A 22,872-nucleotide genomic window follows, 5' to 3' on the forward strand; every position below is an offset into this window, starting at 1 on the left:
AAAGGGAAGCGTGCCGCATAGAGAGGCGATGTCACGGGGCGGAAGCCGACGCGTGCGCGGATGCTGGGTCAAGTATGAACTTGCAGGCGTGCGGAGCCTGCACGACTGTTTGTGCTACAAAGTAGTGTGTGAACCAAGTACTAGCGCTGCTCCAAGTAGGCGGCAAAAAAAAAAAGAAAAACGGATTATGAACGAAGGAGACTGTCTGTCAAAACCGGTGAACAGCGTAAGCAGTGTCAGGCAGCAGATGCCGCTGCTGAGCGTGCAAGGCGGGTAAACAAGAACCCCCAAGATCAGAAAAAATTCAAGGAAGATCCATTGATGGATCCTTAAGGAATGCATTAGCACGACCCTTCGGAGATGCCACAAACGTACCCCTTTGGGTAACTCTCACGCTGACCCCATAACGAAGTCAAAAAGAGGCTGCGAAAAGTAAAAGAAGCAAATGAGAAAGCTAAAAGAGAAAGCCGAGACAGAAAAGTGAAGGGTCCACCGTTAGCAATTCCCAAGGGTCATGCCAACACATTCCCTAAAGATTCACCAATGGATCTTCCTTTAATTTTTCATACAGCTGGTCTCTTTCAAAAGAAAAAAATATTAAAAGTAAAAAAAAAAAAAAACTTTTACAGTGCACTTATTGCTGCAAGGCACTACAAAATTCACGAAAAGCGGCTGCATTAGCGACGTCGAGCAGCAGGGTGTTTCAACCAACTATCGTTTTTGAAAAGGAAAAGGGAAGGCTACCCTGCACAAACTACAAGTGGCTCCCCACCACTATATTTACTTTCAGCATCACTTGGCCAAGGTTGAAGGCTCTAGCCACCGTGAGCCCATTGGCAACGGTTTGAAGCATGCAACAAGTCTTCTTGGAGAGAGTGCATTCCGACGATGCATTGCTCGGATGCCCTGAATGGCTCACAGAGGCCCCAACATTACCAGTTTGCTAAATTAGGCCGGAAAAGTATAGTGGGGACACGAGGAAGCTTGGGAGTTGGGCACAACAAAGCTGCTGCATCTCTAGCACCTTCTTTGGCCTCGAAAGATCCGCACCAGCTGCTGAAGATGAACTCAACTTCGAAGATTTGTCTTTTCTTACCATTAGTCACAATTTTTCTGCCGCATAGGGCACGCAATGCGGGCCTTATACATAAAGCGCAGTAAGGACACTGCATGCCATCAGAGTAGGGGCCACATGTTCGGAGGGGGATGCTGTACGAAAAAACAACCAGTTTTTCTTCCGACGTCCCAAAATTAAAATCCTCCGTGTCGTTCACATGTATAAGTATTAAACTCGACTAATTTTTTTTTCTTTCTTAATCAAAGGTTCAAAATGAACAGACTGGGATATTTGTCACAGCATTTATGGTGATACACACACAAAAAACAGATGTTTGAATGCTTTCACTTCACTAACATTTAAGCCCAACAAAAATAGTCATGCACCTTACTGGCAACCGAACCAAACACCCCCCCCCCCCCCCAATCTTAGTATATGTGTGTGTGTGTGTGTGTGTGTGTGTGTGTGTGGGGGGGGGGGGGGGGCCTACACACACATACAGACACCAGGATGCAGCATCAAAGACCCTGTGCCAATCTCGCTCATCCCTATTGGACGGTGATTTGTCGAGAACCTAAAATAAAACCTGTAGCCATTTTCAGCACACATTAGAAAACCATTATTCCTACCAAGAGGAGCTGACTAACTGCTTCAAACTCCCCATAGAGACAGTTTTTCTCAGATCAGAGCTGCAGAAGAACAAGAGTATGCACAAAGACAAAGGATGACGACCACTGACCCCCACTGGGCAATGTACACAGCCTCAATGACCCAGGGAATCTCGTTGACAAATGTGATGGCTCCGGTGATGTGGTACAGCACCCGCACATCCCGGATCTGCTCCCAGGGCATGGGCATGTTCTCCATGAGCTTCAGCACCGCATGGGGCATGTACTTCAGGGCACTGGGTCAAGCCAAAGGGAAACACAGTCAGTCAAGCAGCAATGCCGAGGATGATGTGTACTGGGCAAAAGTGAGGAGGGAATTCTAGGACCCACTAATATGAACCAGGGAGAAGAGTTTCACAACTAGCAGAATGCACAACTTTAATCATTGTAATAGTATGTGCTGCACCCATGTGCCCCTCAAATTCCCTCCCAACAAAATACTTGGAAAGAATAGGGGCAGCTCAAGAGATCCAAGCACTGATAAGCTACAGGCCGCAGCTTCCCCCCCCCCCCCCTTTTTTTTTTTCTTTGGCAATATTATTAACGCTACTTAATTAAGAAGTCAAATAAAATTTTAGCTTTGAGGAAAATACTGAGTAATTTCCATGCCAGATTCTCTGGTGCAGATTATTAAACATGATGATGCTCTCCTATACTCCGTTTCACCTTGTGTTGTACCGCAGCGAAAGCTAGAAGCGCGAGCTCATAGCATTGACAGCTGCCCTTGGTGCACAAGAGCTTGTGCCGCCGAGATCTGCCCCAGAGCAAGGAGCTTGCGCTTGTAGCCTTTTCAGTGGTACATCATAAGGTGAAACAGAGTATACAAGACAACATTCAGCCCAGCCTTTATCAATGTCTGGCATCTTATCATTGCTACTAACACTTCCTTTTTGCTTCCTTCAGTGAAAAGCTACTTTCTGCTACACAAAAAGCAGTATTTTCTTTTTCCCCCCGTCACACACATAAATCTGTAAATTTCACAGCTTCCAATGGTCCCATCAGGCATACTATCCTTTTCCGGATGACACATTTAAAAATGCCTTCAATCAAATTTATTGCTACAATGAAATCTGAAAAAAAAAAAAAAAACAGTTCTGGTGAGAGTAAAAACTGACATTCTCACATGCTTACTTCACAAAATTATTTACATAATAATTGCTTATGTGTGCCCAATAACAGGATTCAATAGGACCTCTTCCACCAAACGAGCCAGGGCACAATGCCACATGGCAGAATACCTACCCCAGGTAGACCCTCTTGTCATGACGGTATTTGCGGCTGCTCATGTCTCCATGGTCACGGATGATCTTGCGGATGTGCTCAGGGGGCATGTCCTCTTTCTGGGCATCTACAAAGCCGAACTTCCGCTTCTCTGCATACCGCTTTGACTGCAGTTGCTGCCACTTGCGGGCTGCAGGGAAGAAGCGACAAATCTCGTTCTAGTCTCTCCCTGGGTGCCTCTTGTGGCTGGTAAATTCCTTTGCCACTACATCCTCATACTGTAAATATGGCACGCAGCATCATAGAATGAATGCCGTAATGTGCAAGAAAACCTAAAAAAAATGTAAGCAGTCTTGGCACTATAGCAGTTTTCACCTCAAGAAAAAAGCAAGTTTTGCTCACTGTTCAGACGCAGCGCAAAGTAGTTCTTATGAGATCTGGCTTTCAAGATAAAAAGCAATGCTTTTGGCATTTGGAATCTATATGCCTTGATAAGGTAAGATATATCTAAAATTCACCCACATATATCCCGATTCTCCATATAAAGGGGGAAATTAGTAATGCTTGGCAAGGAGCCGGCCTTTTTTTCATACTGTTCTTGAGGTGAAAACGGGTATAATAATAAAGAGAAACTGCTCCACCTAATATGACTACAGTCGAACACGATTATATTGAATTATTGCCTCTATCGAACACCGGCAGAATTCTGATAAAAATTCCACGCATTTTAATATTTAACCGCGCCGGATTGAGTGCGCTGCGGAAGCATGCAGCAGGCTTCCCCACAATAGACTGGCGAACAGCAGTCATCTGCTGCGATGAAAGCGGCATTTGCGCTTTGTAGCAGGTTTTGTAGCGGGCAAAAATATTGGTTTGGAGCAGCCAATGACCCTTCTATAGCAGGTCCCAACATGTCCTAGCGCATCATTGTGAAAATTAGACGATGATTGCATCACTAAATGAGTCAATTTTGAATAATAATGGAGATCATCTCTGATATTGTAGAATACTACTTACTACTTTGTGTAAATATAATACATATCAATACACATAAAAAGTGCAACACGACACATAACTGTCATTTTTATAAATACCGCTCAGGTGAAAGCAGGTCCTGTTTATAATAAAAATTAAGAAAAATGAGTCATAGCAACATCCTTCAGTTGAAGTAGTGTCTCTCTCAGTCCATCTTTTACACTCATAGTTAATGTAACCTGTCAATATCATTTAAAATTCCAGAAAAAAACTAGTATTTTTGCCGAAACGTCCATAAATGAAAACAGGTTGCACCTAAATTCATGAACCTACAAAACTCATCATAAACTGCCAAACCCCCACCCCCTCCCCATCAAATATTATAAGAAAACAAGAGTTGACCTTTAAAAGTGCCACTTGCGCAGGAGTTAGCAGTATTGAAGCCAAAGTCGAGTTGTAGTCAGGGGACCTTCGATCGATTGCTGCGCGGGAACTCCTAGACTACTTACTTAAATATAGGTCGGTGCTTTATTGTTTCGTTTTCCTTCCTCGGCACAGCTCCTTAAGATAACACTGAGCATAATTTCCGAGCCCATAGCGCTAAACCATAGGTGTTCCCCGCGTAAGCCCTCCCCTAACACACCAATGCGATGGACCAAAGCCCGACGTACACGCGCCAGTGCAAGGTGGAAAAGGCTGGCGCGAGCGGCGATGGTACCACGGCGTGGAGGCATGTGGCCGAGATGAAAGTCACGTGATCTCATCGGGAGCACGAAATCCTGGTTCTGTCTTATAACAGCAACCGCCATATCACAATTTCATGCATTTTTTTTCTTTCTCGTGACTCCAAGTTCTGCAACATCGCTGACAGCGTGAATTTCAGTTACGGTGAGCAGAGACGCCGTGAAACATATCTTCGTATAGATTTTGCTTCTCTTGTACTTCTTTCAATATTAATGTCGACCAACCTGGCGCAGTGGGCACAATTTTCAGCAAATATGGCACTTACAGGGGTGGAAGCGGGCTAGAGCCTTTTGTATCAGGGCTGGGAGCAGCAAAAGTCCCACTTTGGAGCAGTTTTGGAGCAGTAAAACGCTCGCTTTAGGGCAGCTCGGGAGCAGCAAAAATATGTTTTGTAGCCGTAGAAGTAGGTTTTGGAGCAGGTCACGGAGGTCAAACAAATGTCTAAAAGTGATTTGTTGTTTCTAAATGTGAAAATGTAGCAAAAATATATGCATGCACATCCCAGAATAATTTTCAAGCAACATACATACACACCTTTCTATTTCTATTGCATTGAAATATGGAATATTGGCAATTTATGCAAAGGAAAGGCTTTGAGAACCATTCCGGCAGCAGGCAGAGTCATGATAGACTTTATATGGGAGGCCCCGACAATAAAAGCCTAGCTTGAGCCATGCCAGTACAAAACCGTCTACTTAATAGACCAATTGTAAACATGTATCCAGAAAACTAAACCACTGCAAGGTGTCAGATAAACTACCTTCGCTGACTACAGTTTTTGTTTATTAAAGAATACACATGTTCAATCACTACTTAAAAAGCCCTATATCAAGTTTAGTAACAAAATACAAGGCTACTGACATTTGACAAAAATTCAGATGCAAAATAAAATGTGTATTTTATATCTTTAGACTACCACAGTCACTCGTACATATGCAGCTTTAAGCATCGACTAGAAGAGCAACGCAACCTTATGTACTCCATAAAATGCTGTGCATTGCGTGTCTCCATAAAAAAAATTAAGGTACCACAACATGTTTCAGAATAAAGCAGTCCTTGCTGACCTGTTTTCATTAAATACAAATGTTCTTAATCCCCCTTCATAAAATACAGTAATCCCTACACCCAAGTTAACATACAAAGCTATATCTATATTACTTTGGATGGAAAAATATATTGTCTTAAAGATATCACAGCCACTAATACATATGCAGCATAAACACTCACTAGAAGAGCCCACAGGCTCCATGTTAAAAAAAAAAAGGGGTTGTGACTAAGCTGAATCATTGTAATTTAGAAACAACTGAAGTTCACCTTTTTTTTCACAGTTTGAAGAGCAGAGTCAATTTCTTTTATGCGCTCGAGTACTTTGGGCAGTTTAGAGTTCACATCTCTTAGCAGGAGGTGTCCACTCCCCACCTTGTCCATGTCCTTAACTGCCTCACCCTTGCTAATGAGTTCTTGTGCACTCAGTAGAAGTGCTTTAAGAGAAGACAGTTTGAACGAGACTGAAAATGAGATGTAGCTGATCAGGCGCTGATCCCTGCGGGGCAGGCTGCCTTCTTACGTGACAAAAAGCCCACAAACTTCTCTCTACCCTACCTACCCACCCCCCCCCCCCCCCCCCCCCCAACCAGATACACCTATACCCGAAACTTATACGAGTAGGGTGGCTATAGCAAGTTAAGGTACGTTCTTGACAGGAATCGGCAGCGCGGGAGTGTTGTACGGCATTTCTGATGTCACCCCCCACTCCTCCACGCTAAAGGAAAGAAACAAAAAAGTGTGTAGCACTGCCAATTAACCAACTCGCTTAAGATCGCGGGTATTGTTTTCGATAGTGGTCTGACGGCGGGAGACAACACACGACAGAGTGCACATTCGCGCACACAATGATGGTTTTGGTTTCGTTTTGATAAGACAAATTGAGCTCGAGAACGGATGTGCCTGTGCTCGCGATTCTTCACGGCTAAGCGTCCAAATATGGTAGGCTACCAAATAACAGGTAAAGCTAGTAAAGACCACTTACTTCTGCTCATGTTAATGGCCAAGGTAGCCCACCGGTGCCGAGGCACCAACTCCCACGATCACGGCAAATCGGGACCACGGGCAACTGCATGCGCGCTCCAACCGCGCCAACCAACTATGCCCGAAACCAAACCGATGTGTTCGTATATCAAGCTCTTTGTAGTAAAAAACGACATCGCACTCTCGATGAACTAAAATCGGCGCCTCGCCCTGAGGTTAGACATGGTTCGGAGCCCCAGTCGAGTTGGTACGAGTCACCCGCAGTGACACCTAAGCAAAAGTACACACCACATGGTGGCCCGTGGCCAACCGTTTTCCGCTAAATTTAAAAAAAAACACACAAAAAAAAAAGTTGAAATTGGCGTTTTGGAGCAGGCTGGCGCAGGGAAGTGAATTGGCGCAGGGTGGCGCAATTGGCGCAGCGCTTCCACCCCTGCACTTAGGTAAGACATGCAGCTGACTTGAGTTCATAGCACAAATGGCACAGCACTTCTATCACTGAGGCTTGTAACAGCTGCTAGTTAGCTCGTGACTCTGTCAACTGCATTGCCCTTATGTGCCTATTTTTGCTTCTTTTTTAGGGACTTTTTGCTATACCGAACTATTTTACAATCATCGTGCTGTTTGATATAAACGGGCTTGACTGTATTTATTTGTTTATTGTGTTTACCACCAGTCATGGGCCCATAATGGTAGTGCACGAAAACTATTCATATCAGCGTGTCGCTAAATTTGCACACACTGTATTTTTGCGAGTCTTCGAAAGAGATACCAGTGCCACTATGGTCTCGGTTAAGCCTTGGTCTGTGCAGGGGACGATCAATGTTTTCAAAACCACAGAAGTCCAGCTTACTAACGTGCACTGTTTCCAGGGTGTTTTCCAACAGCCCAACACATTGTGCATACTTAACTTGAAGTATTGAAAACACCATTAATAAAGATAAAACCTTAGGCAAACTCTGGAGGAGTGCAAAAATAAAGCAGACGAAATGCCAGCAAAGAAAGCCTATGCCAGTAAAATGCTCACTGCCCTGCCAGTAAAATGCTCACTGCCCTGCTTCCAAAGTGGATTTGTAGAACGTATTCAAACCACGTTCTTGCCCTTGGCCACCCAATGTAGACAATTAGGGATATAACTATAACCAATGCATACAGCCCTCATGGCTTTTTGGGCTTTGGCAAATGATTGTATATGGCATGGGGTTCTATGAGGTGACATCCTGGCTATGTTATGATGGCTTCTTCCATCCTAGGAAAAGTGGTTGAAACTATAGTCACAATATATGCTATGCTTCAGAGTAACAACACAACAGCTTAAACTCGCTGCTGCCAGTTATGTGAAGCTTCGTCTGAAATTACAGGAAACACCTCTCCGTCCATCAAAAATGTTTAAATAGTCTACGACAGAAAAAAATTATATCAGCCAAACTTCATATCACCGTACTTGAGCCTTGGGAAGTCACCCTTTTTAATAGTTACTCTTAGCGATTTAGCAACTTGAATCGAAACAAGGGAGCTTGTAGAACACACAAGCAAAGCAAATTATTTCACCTCCCCAGTATGTTTCATCCGTCTATAAGGTCGGTGTCCCATCGTGCAGGACTAATGCTTTTTTTCAGAGATTTCCCTCACGCACATCAGAAGAGTGGAATCGCCTTCCCGTACCGACAGCTTCGATAAAAGACCTCCAACTGTTCAAGAACGCCTTAGCCAATATTGTATACATAGACGCCTTTTTTTTTTTCTACTTCTAGTAACTGCTTTCTCTTACTTCATCATCATTTATTTTTGTAACCACTCCCCTTTTCAATGCCAAAGGCTCTGAGGGTACATGTAACAAAGAAATAATAAATGTATATAAAAGAAAAACACCTTTCTCCTGGAGTTTCTCCTCCGACATGAGCTCCTGCTGTCGCTGGTGCATCTGCTGCTGTTGCTGCTGCTGTTGTTGCAGTTGCTGCTGATGCATGTGAGCGTGGACCTGAGCAGCCAGCTGGGCTGCCACGGCCTGCTGCTGGGCAAGCACCCCCATGACGTAGGGGGGGCCCAGCATGTACGGCGGGAGGGCCATGCTTCAGGGGCCCAAGGACCGCCGCGGCGGTCACTGCACTCGCCCCGCTCTCTGCATGGTTTCGAAAGGTGAACGCAATTACAGACCCGAGACTAGAGTAAGGACGAAAGCGGTCAAATAGAGTCCGAGCTCTTAAAGGGTAGCTCCAATCAGTTTTCAAGGGCTCGCAGTTACGACCTTCTTTCTTTTCATTGCAGCCGGCTTGGCTTTCCCAAATTAAAAGGCACTTTAATTAGTTGTGACATTTAGGTCGGCATCACCAAACTCAATATTTCTTGGATAAAGCGCGAGGCATAATGTTTTATACACAACTTGCAATTGATGTCATATATGGGGCTCTTGTGGTGGCTCAGCTGCTAAGCGTGAATTCAAATGAAACCCAAATGGCGGAAGGTGTCAACTCTGATATGTGCCATACCACCTGGGGGCCAATGGAAAGTGGCAAAACTGCGAGGGTGTGCATCCTACAGTGTATTTGGTAGTTCTGTTGCCAACCACTGTCACTTGCTCAATACACAACGCGCGAGGGAGGCAGAAGGCAAAAAGAAGGTGTCTGCCATCGCCTCCTTTTTGTTTCACCTTCCTCACTGGTGCAGTGCTGAAGCTTGGGCTACACCGAGCAAGAGTCCAACAGATTGCAATGGGATGCATACCCTCACAGCTTTATCTGTTCCTAGGGACCCCGATGGCACGGCACAAATCGACGCAATTCGTCGTTCACGTCTCATTTGTGCTTGACAGAATCTTTTGCAGCAAGCATTATGCACCACCAATATTTCCTTGGCAAGAACAATAGGAATGACCAGAAGCATATATGGCATCACCTGCAAGCACAGCTGAGTTTTTGTGGCGATAGCTAGCTTTATTGATGCAAAAGAAACTAACAGAACATTATATGCCTTCATGCAAAGCATTGCATGACGGCTTCCAAACTGCCCGCTTATGACCGGCACTTCGGTCATAGCAAACCAACTAACCTGCGAAAGCAAAACCACACTGCAAACTGACTCGGATTTAGCAATTAATAACTATTCCCAAACGGGACGTGACCAAAACGATGTCTTCTTCAATCCTATTTTACAAGAAATAGGAGAGGGGGGAAGCCGGCTTTTTGGCCGGAAAGACAAATTTACTCGTTAATTTCGCTTGTTTTTGACTGCTCCGTTTCGCAAACCTCAGGTAAATTAGATAAAAATTAAAAGTAGAGAAGTACCGAGGCATGTCATGTTGTGCATGAAAAGAACCGACAGAACACAAACCAACGCACGTTAAGCCTACTTTAGCACGCCAGTAAATGCGCAAAACATGGAGGGCGACTAAACGCACAGATATCTCTCGAAGTTAACTACCCATTGCTCTCTATCGTAGTTAATTAACGCATATACATTTGCTGGCTATATGTTTAACAATATAAGTTCATGCGTTAGATGCAGCATGCTACGGACAAAAGTGGACAAAGGCACCGCCAGTGCCGCGCTTGAGAACGAGACACCGGCGTATTAACATAACCGGGGTATTAACATTGCCACTAAACATCCTGCGCCGAAATTCAAGAAAGTAACGTAAACAATTCATAAATAGGAGGCAGTGGTAGAAGCGCAAGTTAGATGTGCGTTTCAAGCTGCCCGATTACTTGCTTCGCCTAGCTCTCAGGTGTCGACATTTGCAAGATCAGGTAAAGAGCGAAATACGCTAGAAACACTTACAGTTTATACGTGCAACTCGTGTACACATTCTGTATTACATTCAGGAGGCTGGACGCGGGTGTGAAGATCGCGGTTTAGCCTCTGCTAAGTTATAAAACACGGCGCTATGAACTGCACGAACGCCGAAAATCGTGAACAAAACGTTGGACTGGATTGGATACTGGATTGACTAGAGTTGTTGCAAATAGCGTTGACCATGGTTGTGTGCACAAGTTGTGAGTCTGACCAAGGCAATTCGTTCGGAAGCGCTTGTTCGCTGGTTTCCTTCCGTCGTGCTTTGGCCATAGAGATCATACATACTAGCTCTAGAGGAAAAGGTCCGCCATTTTCCCATACATTCATAGAGATCATACATACTAACTCTAGAGGAAAAGGTCCGCCATTTTCCCATACATTCTGGCTGCCGTAAGCGGCGGATCATGCAGGCAGACCTTCTGGGTCCCAAACACGGTTACATCATCAGAGCAGTTTCGTGAACTTCAACAATTCACGAACTTACCGGTGGAAAGATATTCACATTCCTTTCGAAGCTTTCTTTTTGAAAAGCGCGCAGATGTACGGCCTCGCGTTAACGCTAAACTAAACCATTAACCCGGCTTCGCCAGTGGGGCGCGGCTGGGCGCGGTTGAGGAATACGAAACTGCGCAAGTACCAGATTTCCGAGATTTCGACAAAAGGGAAGTTAATGCAGCGTAATGAGTTTATTGCTTTTTATAAGCGTTAGAATAGCTCATAATTTAGTTTACAACGTTAAATTATCACTGTTTATATTACTGAGAGTTTTCACTCTTCGCGTTACCATGGCAACGTTGCTTTCTTTCTCTCGTGTTCTTTCGCTCTCTTTTGCGTTCGTTCACTCGGGACCCAGGATGTCGGCGCACGGGATTTGCCACTCCTCCTCACCCACCTTTACCCCCCTGCATACATTCTGGCTGCCGCAAGCGGCGGATCATGCAGGCAGACCCTCGGGGTCCCAAACGCGGTTACATCATCAGAGCAATTTCGTGAACTTCAACAATCTACGAACTTACCGGTGGAAAGATATTTGCGTTCCTTTCGAAGCTTTCTTTTTGCATAGCGCGCAGAAGTACGGCCTCGCGTTAACGCCAAACTAAACCATACACCCGGCTTCGCCGGTGCGGCGCGGGTGGGCGCGGTTGAGGAATACGAAACTGCGCAACCACCAGATTTCCGAAATTTCGACAGAAGGGAAGGGAAGTTAATGCAGCTCAGAATTTAGTTTACAACGTCAAATTATCACTGTTTATATTGCTGAGAGTTTTCACTCTTCGCGTTTACCATGGCAACGTTGCTTTCTTTCTCTCGTGTTCTGTCGCTCTCTTTTGCGATCGTTCACTCGGGACCCCGGGTGTCGGCGCACGGGATTTGCCACTCCTCCTCACCCACCTTTACCCCCCCTGGCTATGGCAGTGCTTGCAAGCTGGAAATTCACAAGACGCCGAAACGTTACGACCTTACCGAACGTGGGAAGCTCGCACCGGAGGTAGGACAACTGGAAGGTCTCCCTGCCGTTATCATCCGGTCTGTCACCGTTCCAATGTTTGGTTTGTCTTTGTTTTTTACGTTCTTGCCATTTTTTATTAGATTTATTACAGGTTACAAGACAACGAGGGGCATGACGTCATTCTTTTGAAGCCTAGTCATAACGTAAACTAGGCGAATGTAAACATCAACATTCTGTAAACACTGTGTCGCCGATCACGTCTACCAAAGTCTTTAGTATGGTACGTTGTTGGGCTAGTTGGTTCATCTTAGTAAAAGATACAAAAATCGCGCAAAAAAAGATAAGGGAAGAAGTATACAGGACTAGCGGTACCTAACAAAGTCTTTTTTTTTTTTTTTTTTTATTGCGTTCTGTTTGATTTGTAGGGTGTACGGTGGTACGGTCATGAGCAGACGCACGGAGCATTCAGCGCGGCGAAACGAAAGTGTTGTGGCGTTGCGCGCGGCTTCGTGTTGTGCGGCTGCAAAAACTCGCTCCGGTCGTTCCGTTCTTCCGTGGGAATTTCGTTTAACCAGTAAGGCCCATGTGAATAGACCATATGCAAAAAGAAGCGCCATCTAGTGTATTCATGATCAATTATCAGATTTCCCCCATATTGGGGGGTTCCCGTACCGATGGTTTCGCCCGTTTCACATTCGTCCCGGCAAAATGGAAGTTGTAGAACTAAAATATGGCCACCTGATGCTGGTTCAGTACGAACTGTCCACAGACGTCTTCGAGAAATACCGTTCATTGACCTGGATGGCCCAGTTCACTGCTTGAGTGACGAGTCTTGCGACCTCGTTGATGACAATTCCCTTCTTAGAATTTTGCGGCCGTCTTTCTTTTCTTCTTTGAACCGAAACTAACCAGCAACCGGTTGAGTGTACAAATAAACTGCCCTAAAATCATGAAAACCGAGATTAATGTAGGTGCGCCTCGTCCACAACTGGAAGATGCGATAAACCCCCCAATATGGCGGCTCTTAATCGCATGATGATGATTGCTGGCAAGGATTTTGCATATGGCCTATTACATTCCGAATTTTACAGTAACGTGAAATAATTAGTGATTACCCGCAATAGCTTAGCCATTTTTTTTGGTGTGGGGGAGGGGGGGGGGGGATTGCGTTGCGTAGGTGGCTCAGATGGCCGTTCCACTAGGAAGAGAGGAGAGAGAAAAAATGCCCTCCCCCTCTCACCCCGCGCGTCGTCTGCTCCACCGAGTAGGCTGTACCTAACACCAGGCTGCCGTTCAAACTCGGTTTAAAATCGCGTTATTTTGGACATTTCAAGCGCAGATGCGCGGTTTTCAATATGCAAGTTATCGTGTAATGCTATGCTCTGTAAAAAGACTAACCGGGTCCTATTCCGCTGTTACCTGGGTACAAATTAAAAAAAAAAAAAGAAATGGAAAAATTGCGTCAGAGTGGCCGGTCCTCTAGCGAAAAATAAATCCGGTTGCTGTAGTTTTTTTTACTATACAAAGTTCGTACTGGTGTAGGCCTTTAGAGTCAATGAATGGAAGTCTGGAAAAATAAATAAAAACGTGCTCTCCTGACGCAATAGACCCAGTGGTTGATGGTAGTACTGCCGGTTGACTCCACTGCTATCGAAGTAACCGAACAAAGTGTCAAAGATACGCTATTTGATCCTGAAATAAAACAACAGAGCGTGATAGGCTGATTTTGGAATGGCTATAAATATTCTAAGAACGCGAACCACCTCACAACGGCAGCCACGAGCGAGAGTTCGATGTTCGGTACAGCCCGCCTGTATAGCCCAAAGGTGGAGAGCGGCAACCTCCCGGTTTGTCGTCTGCTTGTCGGGCGCGTGCCCTCTCTCTCGTTTTACCCCGCTGAACCTGCTGAACTTCCCAGATATGGGGAGAGGGCGCTGCAGTCGACCAAAATGGCGCCGCCCTGAGGGCGCTAAAGGGAATGGTCTACGACTCCACGAGGTCGGCTGGATTTGGGGGGGGGGGGGGGGGGGGGGAGGGAGGGGAGGGGAGGGGAGGGGAGGGAGGGAAGGAAGGGGAGGGGACTGAAGCCCTACTACCAACGTCCCTGATTCCCCGACACTCACCGAACTGAGAAAGCGGCGGGTTTCGTTCCTCAGTCACCGTCGCGGCAATGATGACCCCATCGAAGAGGATCCGAGTGTGCGGACTCTGTGCTCTTCAAAGCAGATGACAAGAGCATGTTGAAGGAAGTGTAGAGCTGGACTTCTCCAGTGACAGTTCATACGCTGGCTTCTCCTATTTCGGAGGGCTACCCACGGGTGAAGATAAAACTTATTTGAGACGTTCGCGCAATTGTCACTCAGTGGTCAAATTTCGCTACGCAAACCTGAGCTTCAGGTATGCACGAGAGTATTTATTCTTTTGGAGGTAAATTATGAAGACGCAATAAAGGTCGTACGGCCCTTAAATTTTTCCTTGAGGGCGCTGGAGATTTTTAATAAAATCCCGAAATATTACCATCTTAACTGTTTAAGCGCGTTTTGAGAGGGGAAAAAAAACGTGACGAAACGCTTGGCCGTACGTAGGGGTGCCTTTTAATCTTAATTTTAAGTACATGACGAGAAAACTCCATATTGGTTGCAATGAGATGGCACAGTTCTTGCGGGTCAAGGAGGTGAAAATAAAGAAAAGACCTGCTCAGAGAACAAGAAAGGTAAGTTGTGACGGCCTGGAGCTGAGCCGGTTGGTTCGACATGCTTCCTTGAATACCAGTTGAACGTAGAGGAAAAGCGAAGGAGAGGGGAAAACAAAGAACCACACTGCCGGGCTATCAACTTTTTAATAAGAACTTCCTTTTCTTTGACACTACCCGTGGGGGTATCTTCTTTTTCATCTGTTGGATCTTAGATAGAAAAACTTTCTTTTCCTCGATACTAACCGTAGAGTTAACCTCTTCTTCAGCTGTCGGATCTTGGCATTCAAATGGTCCCGGCTTGGTTGGTCCGAGGGGCCGCACCCCGCAGATATATTTTTTCTTTAGGAAAAAGCGCAACGGAGGCGGCACTTGCGCATTCTCCACCACTCTCCTCAATGGCCAGCGATTCGAGGATCTCCCTCCCAAGCTGTTTTCGGTGTCATGCGACAACGGTGACGTTTGAGAAGTCGAGAGCACACTGTTTGCGTTCCCGACAATGCGCCGAAAGGTGGCCAGCCGACGTTAGTGCGGCCACAGAGGCTGCATGTTCTCTGGTGCGGTCATTTATATACCTCCCCGTTTGCCCTATGTAGAATTTGCCACATGACATAGGGATATTGTAGACGACTCCTTTTTCGCATGGGGCGTAGGGTGTTCGATGCGCAGTGCCGCAGGTGGTCGTCACGTTCTGTTCGGTCTCCCGGCGCCTTGTTGGGGGCTGAGCACGCGACATGGATGCCTTGTCGGCCAGCGATCTTTTTTAGACGATGAGTGATCCCGTGCATACGAAAGTCTTTGGGTTTTTTTTCGTTGGTTCATTTTTTTTGCGAATTATGTCGCACTTGCTTGCAGAGCTTCTCACATATCGGTACCAGGAGGTTACTCGAGTAACCGGAGTCCTGAAGTCTGCAAAGCTGTCTTTGAAAGCTGCGCCCCACATTATGAGGGCAGGATTTTTGTAGCACCGAGACGAGAGCTTTGGAGGCCAGCCCCCGTTTTACATTTTTTGAATGCTCCGAGTTGCTCGGAAAGAACCAGTGTTGGACAAAATACTCGATAAAAGTATTTAAGTTAAGTTACTTCATACCTGCTTCATAAAGTATTTAAAATACTACTCAAGTTACACTCTAAAAAAAAAAAGGGTGTCAAAGGGTGTATTCTTATACCCTTTGTCCCGTATAATACAACCCCAAACTTCAATTCAACATACAGCGCCTTACAGTCGAACAGGCGGCCCGAAATTTTACGAGGGGCTTGATAGCCGTGTGGTAAAACTTATTAAAATAGCTAATGTACGTTTTACTGAACACGAAAAAAATAATCCGGGTTTTCTTGGCCCTACTGTAAAAACTCGATGTTTTCTTTATGTGGTCTTTGATACGTACTTTATCTATTTAAAATGTTGTACCACACGGCTATCAAGCCCCTCGTAAAATTTCGGGCCCTCTGTTCGACTGTAGGGAACTGTACGTCGAATTGAAATTCTGGGGTGTATTATATGGGACAAAGGGTGTAAGAGTACACCTTTTGACACCCTTTTTTCTTGAGAGTGTACTTTCACTGAAAGCATCTTGAGTAGAGTACAAATACTTAGAAATTTTTTTCAGTTTCTTTTGAAGATACTTCCGCATTGCTTAATTTGTACCGACGTCATTGACAGCGACAATTATACAGCTGCGTTAATCCGGGTTACCAGAATGGTTTATTAGCACGCAACAACACAAAACGGCAAAAAAAAAGAGAAAAAAAACGTCGTATGGTTACTTTATGCAGTCATATTATAAGAAGCAGGGTATTGTCACGAATGAAAAATGATGAGGCGGCGAATGACTGAAGAAACTAAACGTTTAATGGGGTGAACTTGTGCCCAAAACAAAATAGAGAAAAACTGTCGCAGGCGTCGATGTCGGCGAAGCAGCAGGATCGAGCGCTGGGGCGAGACTGACTCTGGACCGCCACACGGAGCACCTTTTGTACCCGCGTGGATTTCTGGAACATTCGGCGTAGAACGTTCGGCGCGTAGAGCATTCGTAACTCCATTAGACGACAAGGTTTTCAACTTGAGGGAATATCAAGTTGAAAAGATAAAAGAGGAGTCCGCTGTCTGGAATCGAACCCGGAGCCTCCGCGCGAGAGCCAAGCGCGGCAACCATTCGGACACGCATTCGCGTTTTAACGCGCATGGGAATATCACTGATGATGTTACAAAACATATATGGGACAAAAAGAAATGTCGCTTTGGGGAGGAGGTCAGACCATAGCGCCCCACGCGGTTAACTTTGGAACTACACGGATGTGGACAACAAATACAATGACTCAGCGCTCGGCTGACATGACCGAATGCGGCGTCAGCGGTCGGCTGGAATTCGTGTTCTCCGGTAATAGCCGATTCACACGACGGACCAAATCGCGATTTTCGTCCGCGGACCGTGTACCACGTGACCGGCACGTCACCGATTCCTGCGGTCCGCGCCTCCTCCGCGGAGGCGCGGACTGATAAAGTCGAGCGCCTTTTTCACTCGCGGATGTTTGGCGGCAGACTGACTTGGAAAGCATTTAGTCTGGCAACGGTACATGGTTTTCTTGGTATTTTGCTTCTGGGCGTTCAAAACAAAAATGGCGCGTCGTTGCGTTTTGTGCGTTTGTTGGTTCATTTTGTCGTACGATTCTTGGTTCCACGCGTGCGAGAAACTCCAGAAACTTTGTCCGGCTGACGCAACGCAGGTTCCGGTGCTCCTCCGGGTCCGTGTCAAGAAGCTCCCGTCAAAACTCGTCTATAGCACGCCGCGATAATTCTTGCACGTCCAATCAGGATTTCACCGAGCAAGCCCTCTTTTGTGGATGTAGTGTGCTTGAGTGTTGTGCACGAGCGCGGAGTGTGTGAGGGCATCTCCAAACGCCCCTCCGCGAGCCCAGAAGTTCGTCGCGTCTACGCCGAAGCTTTCTCGGGCAGGATCATGCCTGTGTCACTGTCATGCTTTGGGTTAGTAAAGTTAGTGGCGCTTCGCGCGAAGCCTGTCCCGGTGTTTTGTTCTCGATCTGTACGTAGCGGCGGCGTACGATTCTTTATCGCGGTAGCAACCGTCGATTTCTCTCTTGGACAACGGTGCTACTGTGCGATGTTGGAGTTTCGCGGCGCTGTGGGGTGCGAACAGGTTCGGTCCGTCCTCACTGGCGTCTGCTCGTCGTCTCCCTCGTGTGGATGCGCTTGGGAGACGGACGAACCGCGGATATGTCGTCACGTGATCAATCCGTCCGCGGATCAGTCCGTCGTGTGAATCGGCTATAAGGGGGAGGAGGGGCTCTTTTGTTACCACACCGGCTTGCATGAAGAATGCAGCATGCACGCGGTCCTCAGCTCAGCACAAAAGCCGAAGTGGGTCAAGCATTGGTCAAGCCAGCATCCTTTGACGACTGCTTTCGGGAGAGATCCTGCACTTAAAGGGACACTGACACCCCTCAAAAATGTTTTTTTATTTTTTGCCAGGCGCTTCATTATGGTGTCGGAGGACTACCCAATTAATATTTTGCAACAGAGTAGCGTATTTTTTTAATAAAGCCAAAAGACGCAACTGCTCGAAACCGAAACCGAAACCCGACGGAGGTCGGAGAAGTGGAGAGAAGAGAGTGAGTGGCGGAAGTCACGTGGCTACACCCGACCGTGCGTTTTTGTCTTTTTTTTTTTTCTCCTCTCCGTAGCAGACGACACGACATGCGGCGTGCGGGAACTGCTCGCCGTGCGATACTTTTGCAGTTATGTTTGTTCCGCTCGTTGTTCTGTACTCCAAGATGAGTTGTTTTGTACATTGAGGAGTTGGAGATGAGTAGTGAGTGCCCGTGGTGAATTTCCATGATCGGCTCCGAAAAGAATACACCCAAGATGTAGCGTGAAGAGCTGGCTCACATGTCCTGCATCCGAAAAAAAGTCGCATTGTGCGACAGAGTTTCCGAAAGATCAACGGGATCGGGACCAATGGCTGGCTGCAATTCCTGTAGAACATATACGGGCACCTCGGAAAGCGGACGCTACCTGATTTATATGCTCCTTGCATTTTGTGGAAAGTGATAACATTGAGTTCGCAGGTGTCAAAACGGAAATCCCATACCATTTAATTCAGCGAAGTATCGTCCACAACATTTGTTTGTTATTTTTTTGTTTGATTCTTCAGTGATGATTGTAAAAAAAATAAAAAGTTATGGAAACATCGAAAAATGTAAAAAAAAAAAAATAGCTTCACGGGGAATCGAACCCGGACCTACCGCATATGAACCGGACGTCTTTCCCACTGAGCTACTGGGGCATCTCTTTTGTGGTGGATCTCTTTTCTTAGTAATAATCCAGCCGGTAAACTGTAAGTTTGAAAGTTTGCTGTCGATTTTTCTCTAGCAAAAGCACTCCCGGGTCGAAGACGGGAAGCACCACGCTTTGGGGACATTCGCACCTAGTAAAGAAATCGTACGCGTGCATATTCAACTCGAAGTAGACACGTCGTGCTTGACGTTTGCGCGAGCGATGTCTTCAGCCACGAGAAGGGAGCGACGGCTCGGCGACGTCTTCGTGCAAATCGGCTTGGTGGTCCGGCGTGTCGTACGGCATGAATACCAATTCTTTTGATCAGTCCCAAATTTCTTTTTTAACGGTAGACAGAATTCGCCGGTGCTGCGAACGACAGTTCTGAAATAGAGGTCCCACGTCCGTCGTCCGCTGCCATCGCCGTCTCCGCGAGTCCCACGATACGCGAAACGACGAACGCACAGAATGCTTCCGGTTGTCTGTGGAACTTTTTTTTTCAATCAACGTATTTACAGCTTTTTAGAAGCCACAAAAAATGGGTTTCATAATTTTTTCTATTTTTAATATTGAGTGTGTGCCTTCAGTGACCCACGACTTTGATTAAATTTGGTGGTCGCATCGATACCTTAGAAAAACGGCCCGTGACCGCGAAAAAGAGAGTGAGCGAGACTCGAACCGGCCAGTTCTTGATCGGCGGTTTTCGGGCGGAAAGAAACCGAATTTCAAGCCGCAAATTCTGTTCTGGGTAGTTGAGCTCTCATATGTCACGTAGAACTAAAAACCTCGGCGAGCATAAATACCCTGTCAGTGTCCCTTTAAAGGGGTACTCCGCCGATTTTTGAGCTACCTCAACTAACTATATTTTCTGACTCCCCGGCCTTTACCCTTTCTGGTATGCCATTTAGTATCGCGAAATTCATAATAGTTATTGCGAAATCGGCAAATGAAAATCATGCAAAAACAAACATTCAAATATACCCGCCCTTTTCAGGGCCCTTTTCCAATGCCCTTTTCAGGGCATTGGAAGGTCAGCTTGCCAGTCGGGCGGGCAGTCTAAAAAATAGAATATGCCAATCATTTGTTCCGTGCTGGAGCGCGGGGACTGGAGCGAGCTTCCAAAGCATTCATTTGACACCATGAAACTGCTTCGAATCAGTTGGGAACAAATTCTACAGTCCAAAAAGTGAATCCCTGCACTTCCACTGACGTCACTTTTTCATTGTTGCCAGTAGACACTTTCAGTTTGAAAAACACGGTGAGGACCAAAATTGTAAATTCAATAACTTCGTGAAAAAAAATTATTTTGACCTAATATTTGGGATACTATTTTGGCGATGTTGTTTGGCGAATTTAGCAAAATTTCAAGCAAATCGGGGACCATGAAGAAATCGGCGGAGTACCCCTTTAAAGGGGTACGGAAACATAAATTGAAATATTCAAATTTCGTTCGGAAATGAGTCAAGCATGACGGATAATAACCGTAAATCATAATCGCACGTCTGTATTTTGAACGATTGGCTATAATTTTCGTTCCAAACGGTGCACTCGGGCAAGCGCTCGAAGAGAAACTAGCGGAGAGCTCGATGCGTCATGGGATGTCCGGCGCAAACAAAAACAGAAAGAAGAGATTTCCCGCGTTCGTGGAGTAGCAAGGCAAGCGTGGTTATGAGCTTTGCCCTTGGTGGAGTTGTCAGCGTTGTGGTGGAGTCAATTGTGTCAGCGCGTTACAGCCGAGCCGCTCGAAGTACCCTTGGGGTGACGAGCGTGTGGCTGGCCCAAGGAACACGTAGCTTCCACAACACTGTCATCTTAGGGCTGAACGGGGTGGGGAAAGCAACTTTTGTTCGAGTTTTGAGCGACGGGCTAATCTTCTAAGGGGAGAATGGCTGTTTCCGGTTGCACGAACGAGGGTCCGAGAAAGAGGGGAGTCCTTCCTTTCCGTCTTCTTGGACCGTTTGGTACAATGCGCGATTTGTGAGTTGAGCTAGAAGGAAAGCTAAAAAGGAAAATGTTGAAATTCCAAAAGGCGGCGCTGTTCCGAAGGAATCTGCTACGTCACGACTACGTAGCAGATTCCACAACGTTGCTAGACTATCTCCCAAATAGGCTCCGCATGCATCCACCAGGTGCACATTGAAAGATCGTTTATTTAGCTTTAAAATTAGTTTTCTTGTGCTTTTCAACGGAAGACTGGTGTTTTTGAGGTTAGGGTGCAACATGCAACACATTAAAGCTAAAAAATGAGCGCTGAAATTTCGTTTCCCTACCCCGCTGTGCAACGATTTTAACCTTGAAAGAATTGGCATTTTCTGCTTTTGATATTGTTCACTGTGTCACAAATGGCAGAAAACACACCTCCTTTCATCGAAATGTTGCGATTCCGCCGCGTAATAGCGAGGCAAAACTTAGAATATTTCCCGACCTGCAGCCACGAGCGGCGGCCATGAGAAACAAGCGGCGTGACGTCACTTGGGTAGTTGTTAAAAAGATAGCAAGTTGTGCGAATACCTGCTCGATAAAAGGTAACTTTCTATAAATCTTGTTGTTCCAACATATATATAAATGCGTCAAAACCCTGGTATCATCGACAAAACTTTTATTATACGGAGTTTTAGTGGCGCCATCTGTCCTACGTCCACAAAACCGCGAATAGCCGCCAGAAGCCGGAGGGGGAGGGGGACGGCGCCGGACGGGCAAGGACGGGTATGGCCGGACCCGGATGAGACTTTCCTCCCCGCCAGCACGCGTGGTCACGCGGTCGCGAGCGGATGAGTTCTCGCTGCTCGCTGATGGCTCTAAAGAGAGAACTTTTCCGGAACCCCGCGCCTACTCAAGTGACGTCACTGCGCACGTGACCCGGAAGACGATACAGGCGTCAAAAACCTGGATCTTTTTCAATTTTTTAAATAAAAACTAGGATATCCAGGCAAAATCTACTTTCTGTAGTTCACTGCAGAAGTGTCAGGCATCAACTTCCACAATTATTTAAGCAAAGCCCTGAAATTGTTGCACAGCTCCTTTAACGTCACTTCGTTTATTGTTTGTATTTTTACATTACACTCCCCACAAGGGCTTTGGGCACGTGCGCAGGCCTTGTGTTGGGTAAAAACCGAGGCGTGGGGACAACAAACGGGACAAAGCGCCTCGCCAATAGTGACATCGTTAAATATCACGTCCTTCGGCGCACCCTAGACGTATCGTTTAACTAGAGTTCATATTCCCTACATGGGAAGTTCACTATAAACGAACTTGGGATACGAATATGAGTGAATGGATAACAAAGAGAACCCACATAGTAGCCACGGCTGTGGTCGCACCTTCAAGTAGGTTGCGTTCAGAGAGGCACTCAACGTGTGGAAACGCTTTGTTGGCATTTTGAATGGTCATCCAGCTCGTAGTTCATTTACTGTCCTATTCTCTGCTTAGCAATGATCGTTTATAGATAGTGTTCACGAAAGCAATGAATGCCGAACTGACACACACACACACGTACACAAAAAAAAAAAAAGAAGAAAAAAGAAAACTTCGAGGTTTAGCGGTAATTACCGTTCTTTTCTCTGCCCTCACGTTTTTGAGTATTTCAAGCTTTGAATACATTTGGATACGCTCGGACATAAGGAGAAGAGACCCGAAAGCACCAGCCGTGGCCAGGGTCAACCGGTTGCAGCTCCTCACGGCACGGTCCCTTCGGGGAACCCGAAATACGACATGACCTCTCGACCCGGTACTTCTGCACTGGCATCTGCGACCGAATCTTCATGTTATTCACAGACAACTCCAAACGAAGACCACACGTACGTCACTCAAGACACGTACGTCACTCAAGACACCCCATCCGCGCGCTCTACTCTCGGTAAACGACGCGGCAGTGAAGGTGACAATTCGGCTTTAACGCCTGCCAAACAACTGACGGCGGAGAGCGACTCGATGGAACAAGAGCTCATCGAG

General features: G+C 46.2%; 1 protein-coding gene across 1 annotated transcript in view; it reads right to left on the reverse strand.

Annotated features, from left to right (window-relative positions):
- Positions 1 to 10,618, reverse strand: part of LOC8038593 (pre-mRNA-processing-splicing factor 8) — an 83,546-nt gene extending 72,928 nt beyond the window's left edge. The window contains exons 1-4 of the mRNA XM_040215801.2: positions 10,471 to 10,618; positions 8,566 to 8,815; positions 2,968 to 3,136; positions 1,797 to 1,961 (exon numbers count right to left, since the gene is read on the reverse strand). Of these exons, the coding sequence (XP_040071735.1) occupies positions 1,797 to 1,961; positions 2,968 to 3,136; positions 8,566 to 8,764 (533 nt within the window). The 5' untranslated portion in view covers positions 8,765 to 8,815; positions 10,471 to 10,618. The remainder of the gene's footprint in view (positions 1 to 1,796; positions 1,962 to 2,967; positions 3,137 to 8,565; positions 8,816 to 10,470) is intronic.
- Between the last annotated feature and the right edge of the window lie 12,254 nt (positions 10,619 to 22,872).

The sequence above is a fragment of the Ixodes scapularis genome, unplaced genomic scaffold, assembly GCF_016920785.2.
Source record: "Ixodes scapularis isolate PalLabHiFi unplaced genomic scaffold, ASM1692078v2 PGA_scaffold1__304_contigs__length_218370807, whole genome shotgun sequence".
Classification (NCBI taxonomy): domain Eukaryota; kingdom Metazoa; phylum Arthropoda; class Arachnida; order Ixodida; family Ixodidae; genus Ixodes; species Ixodes scapularis.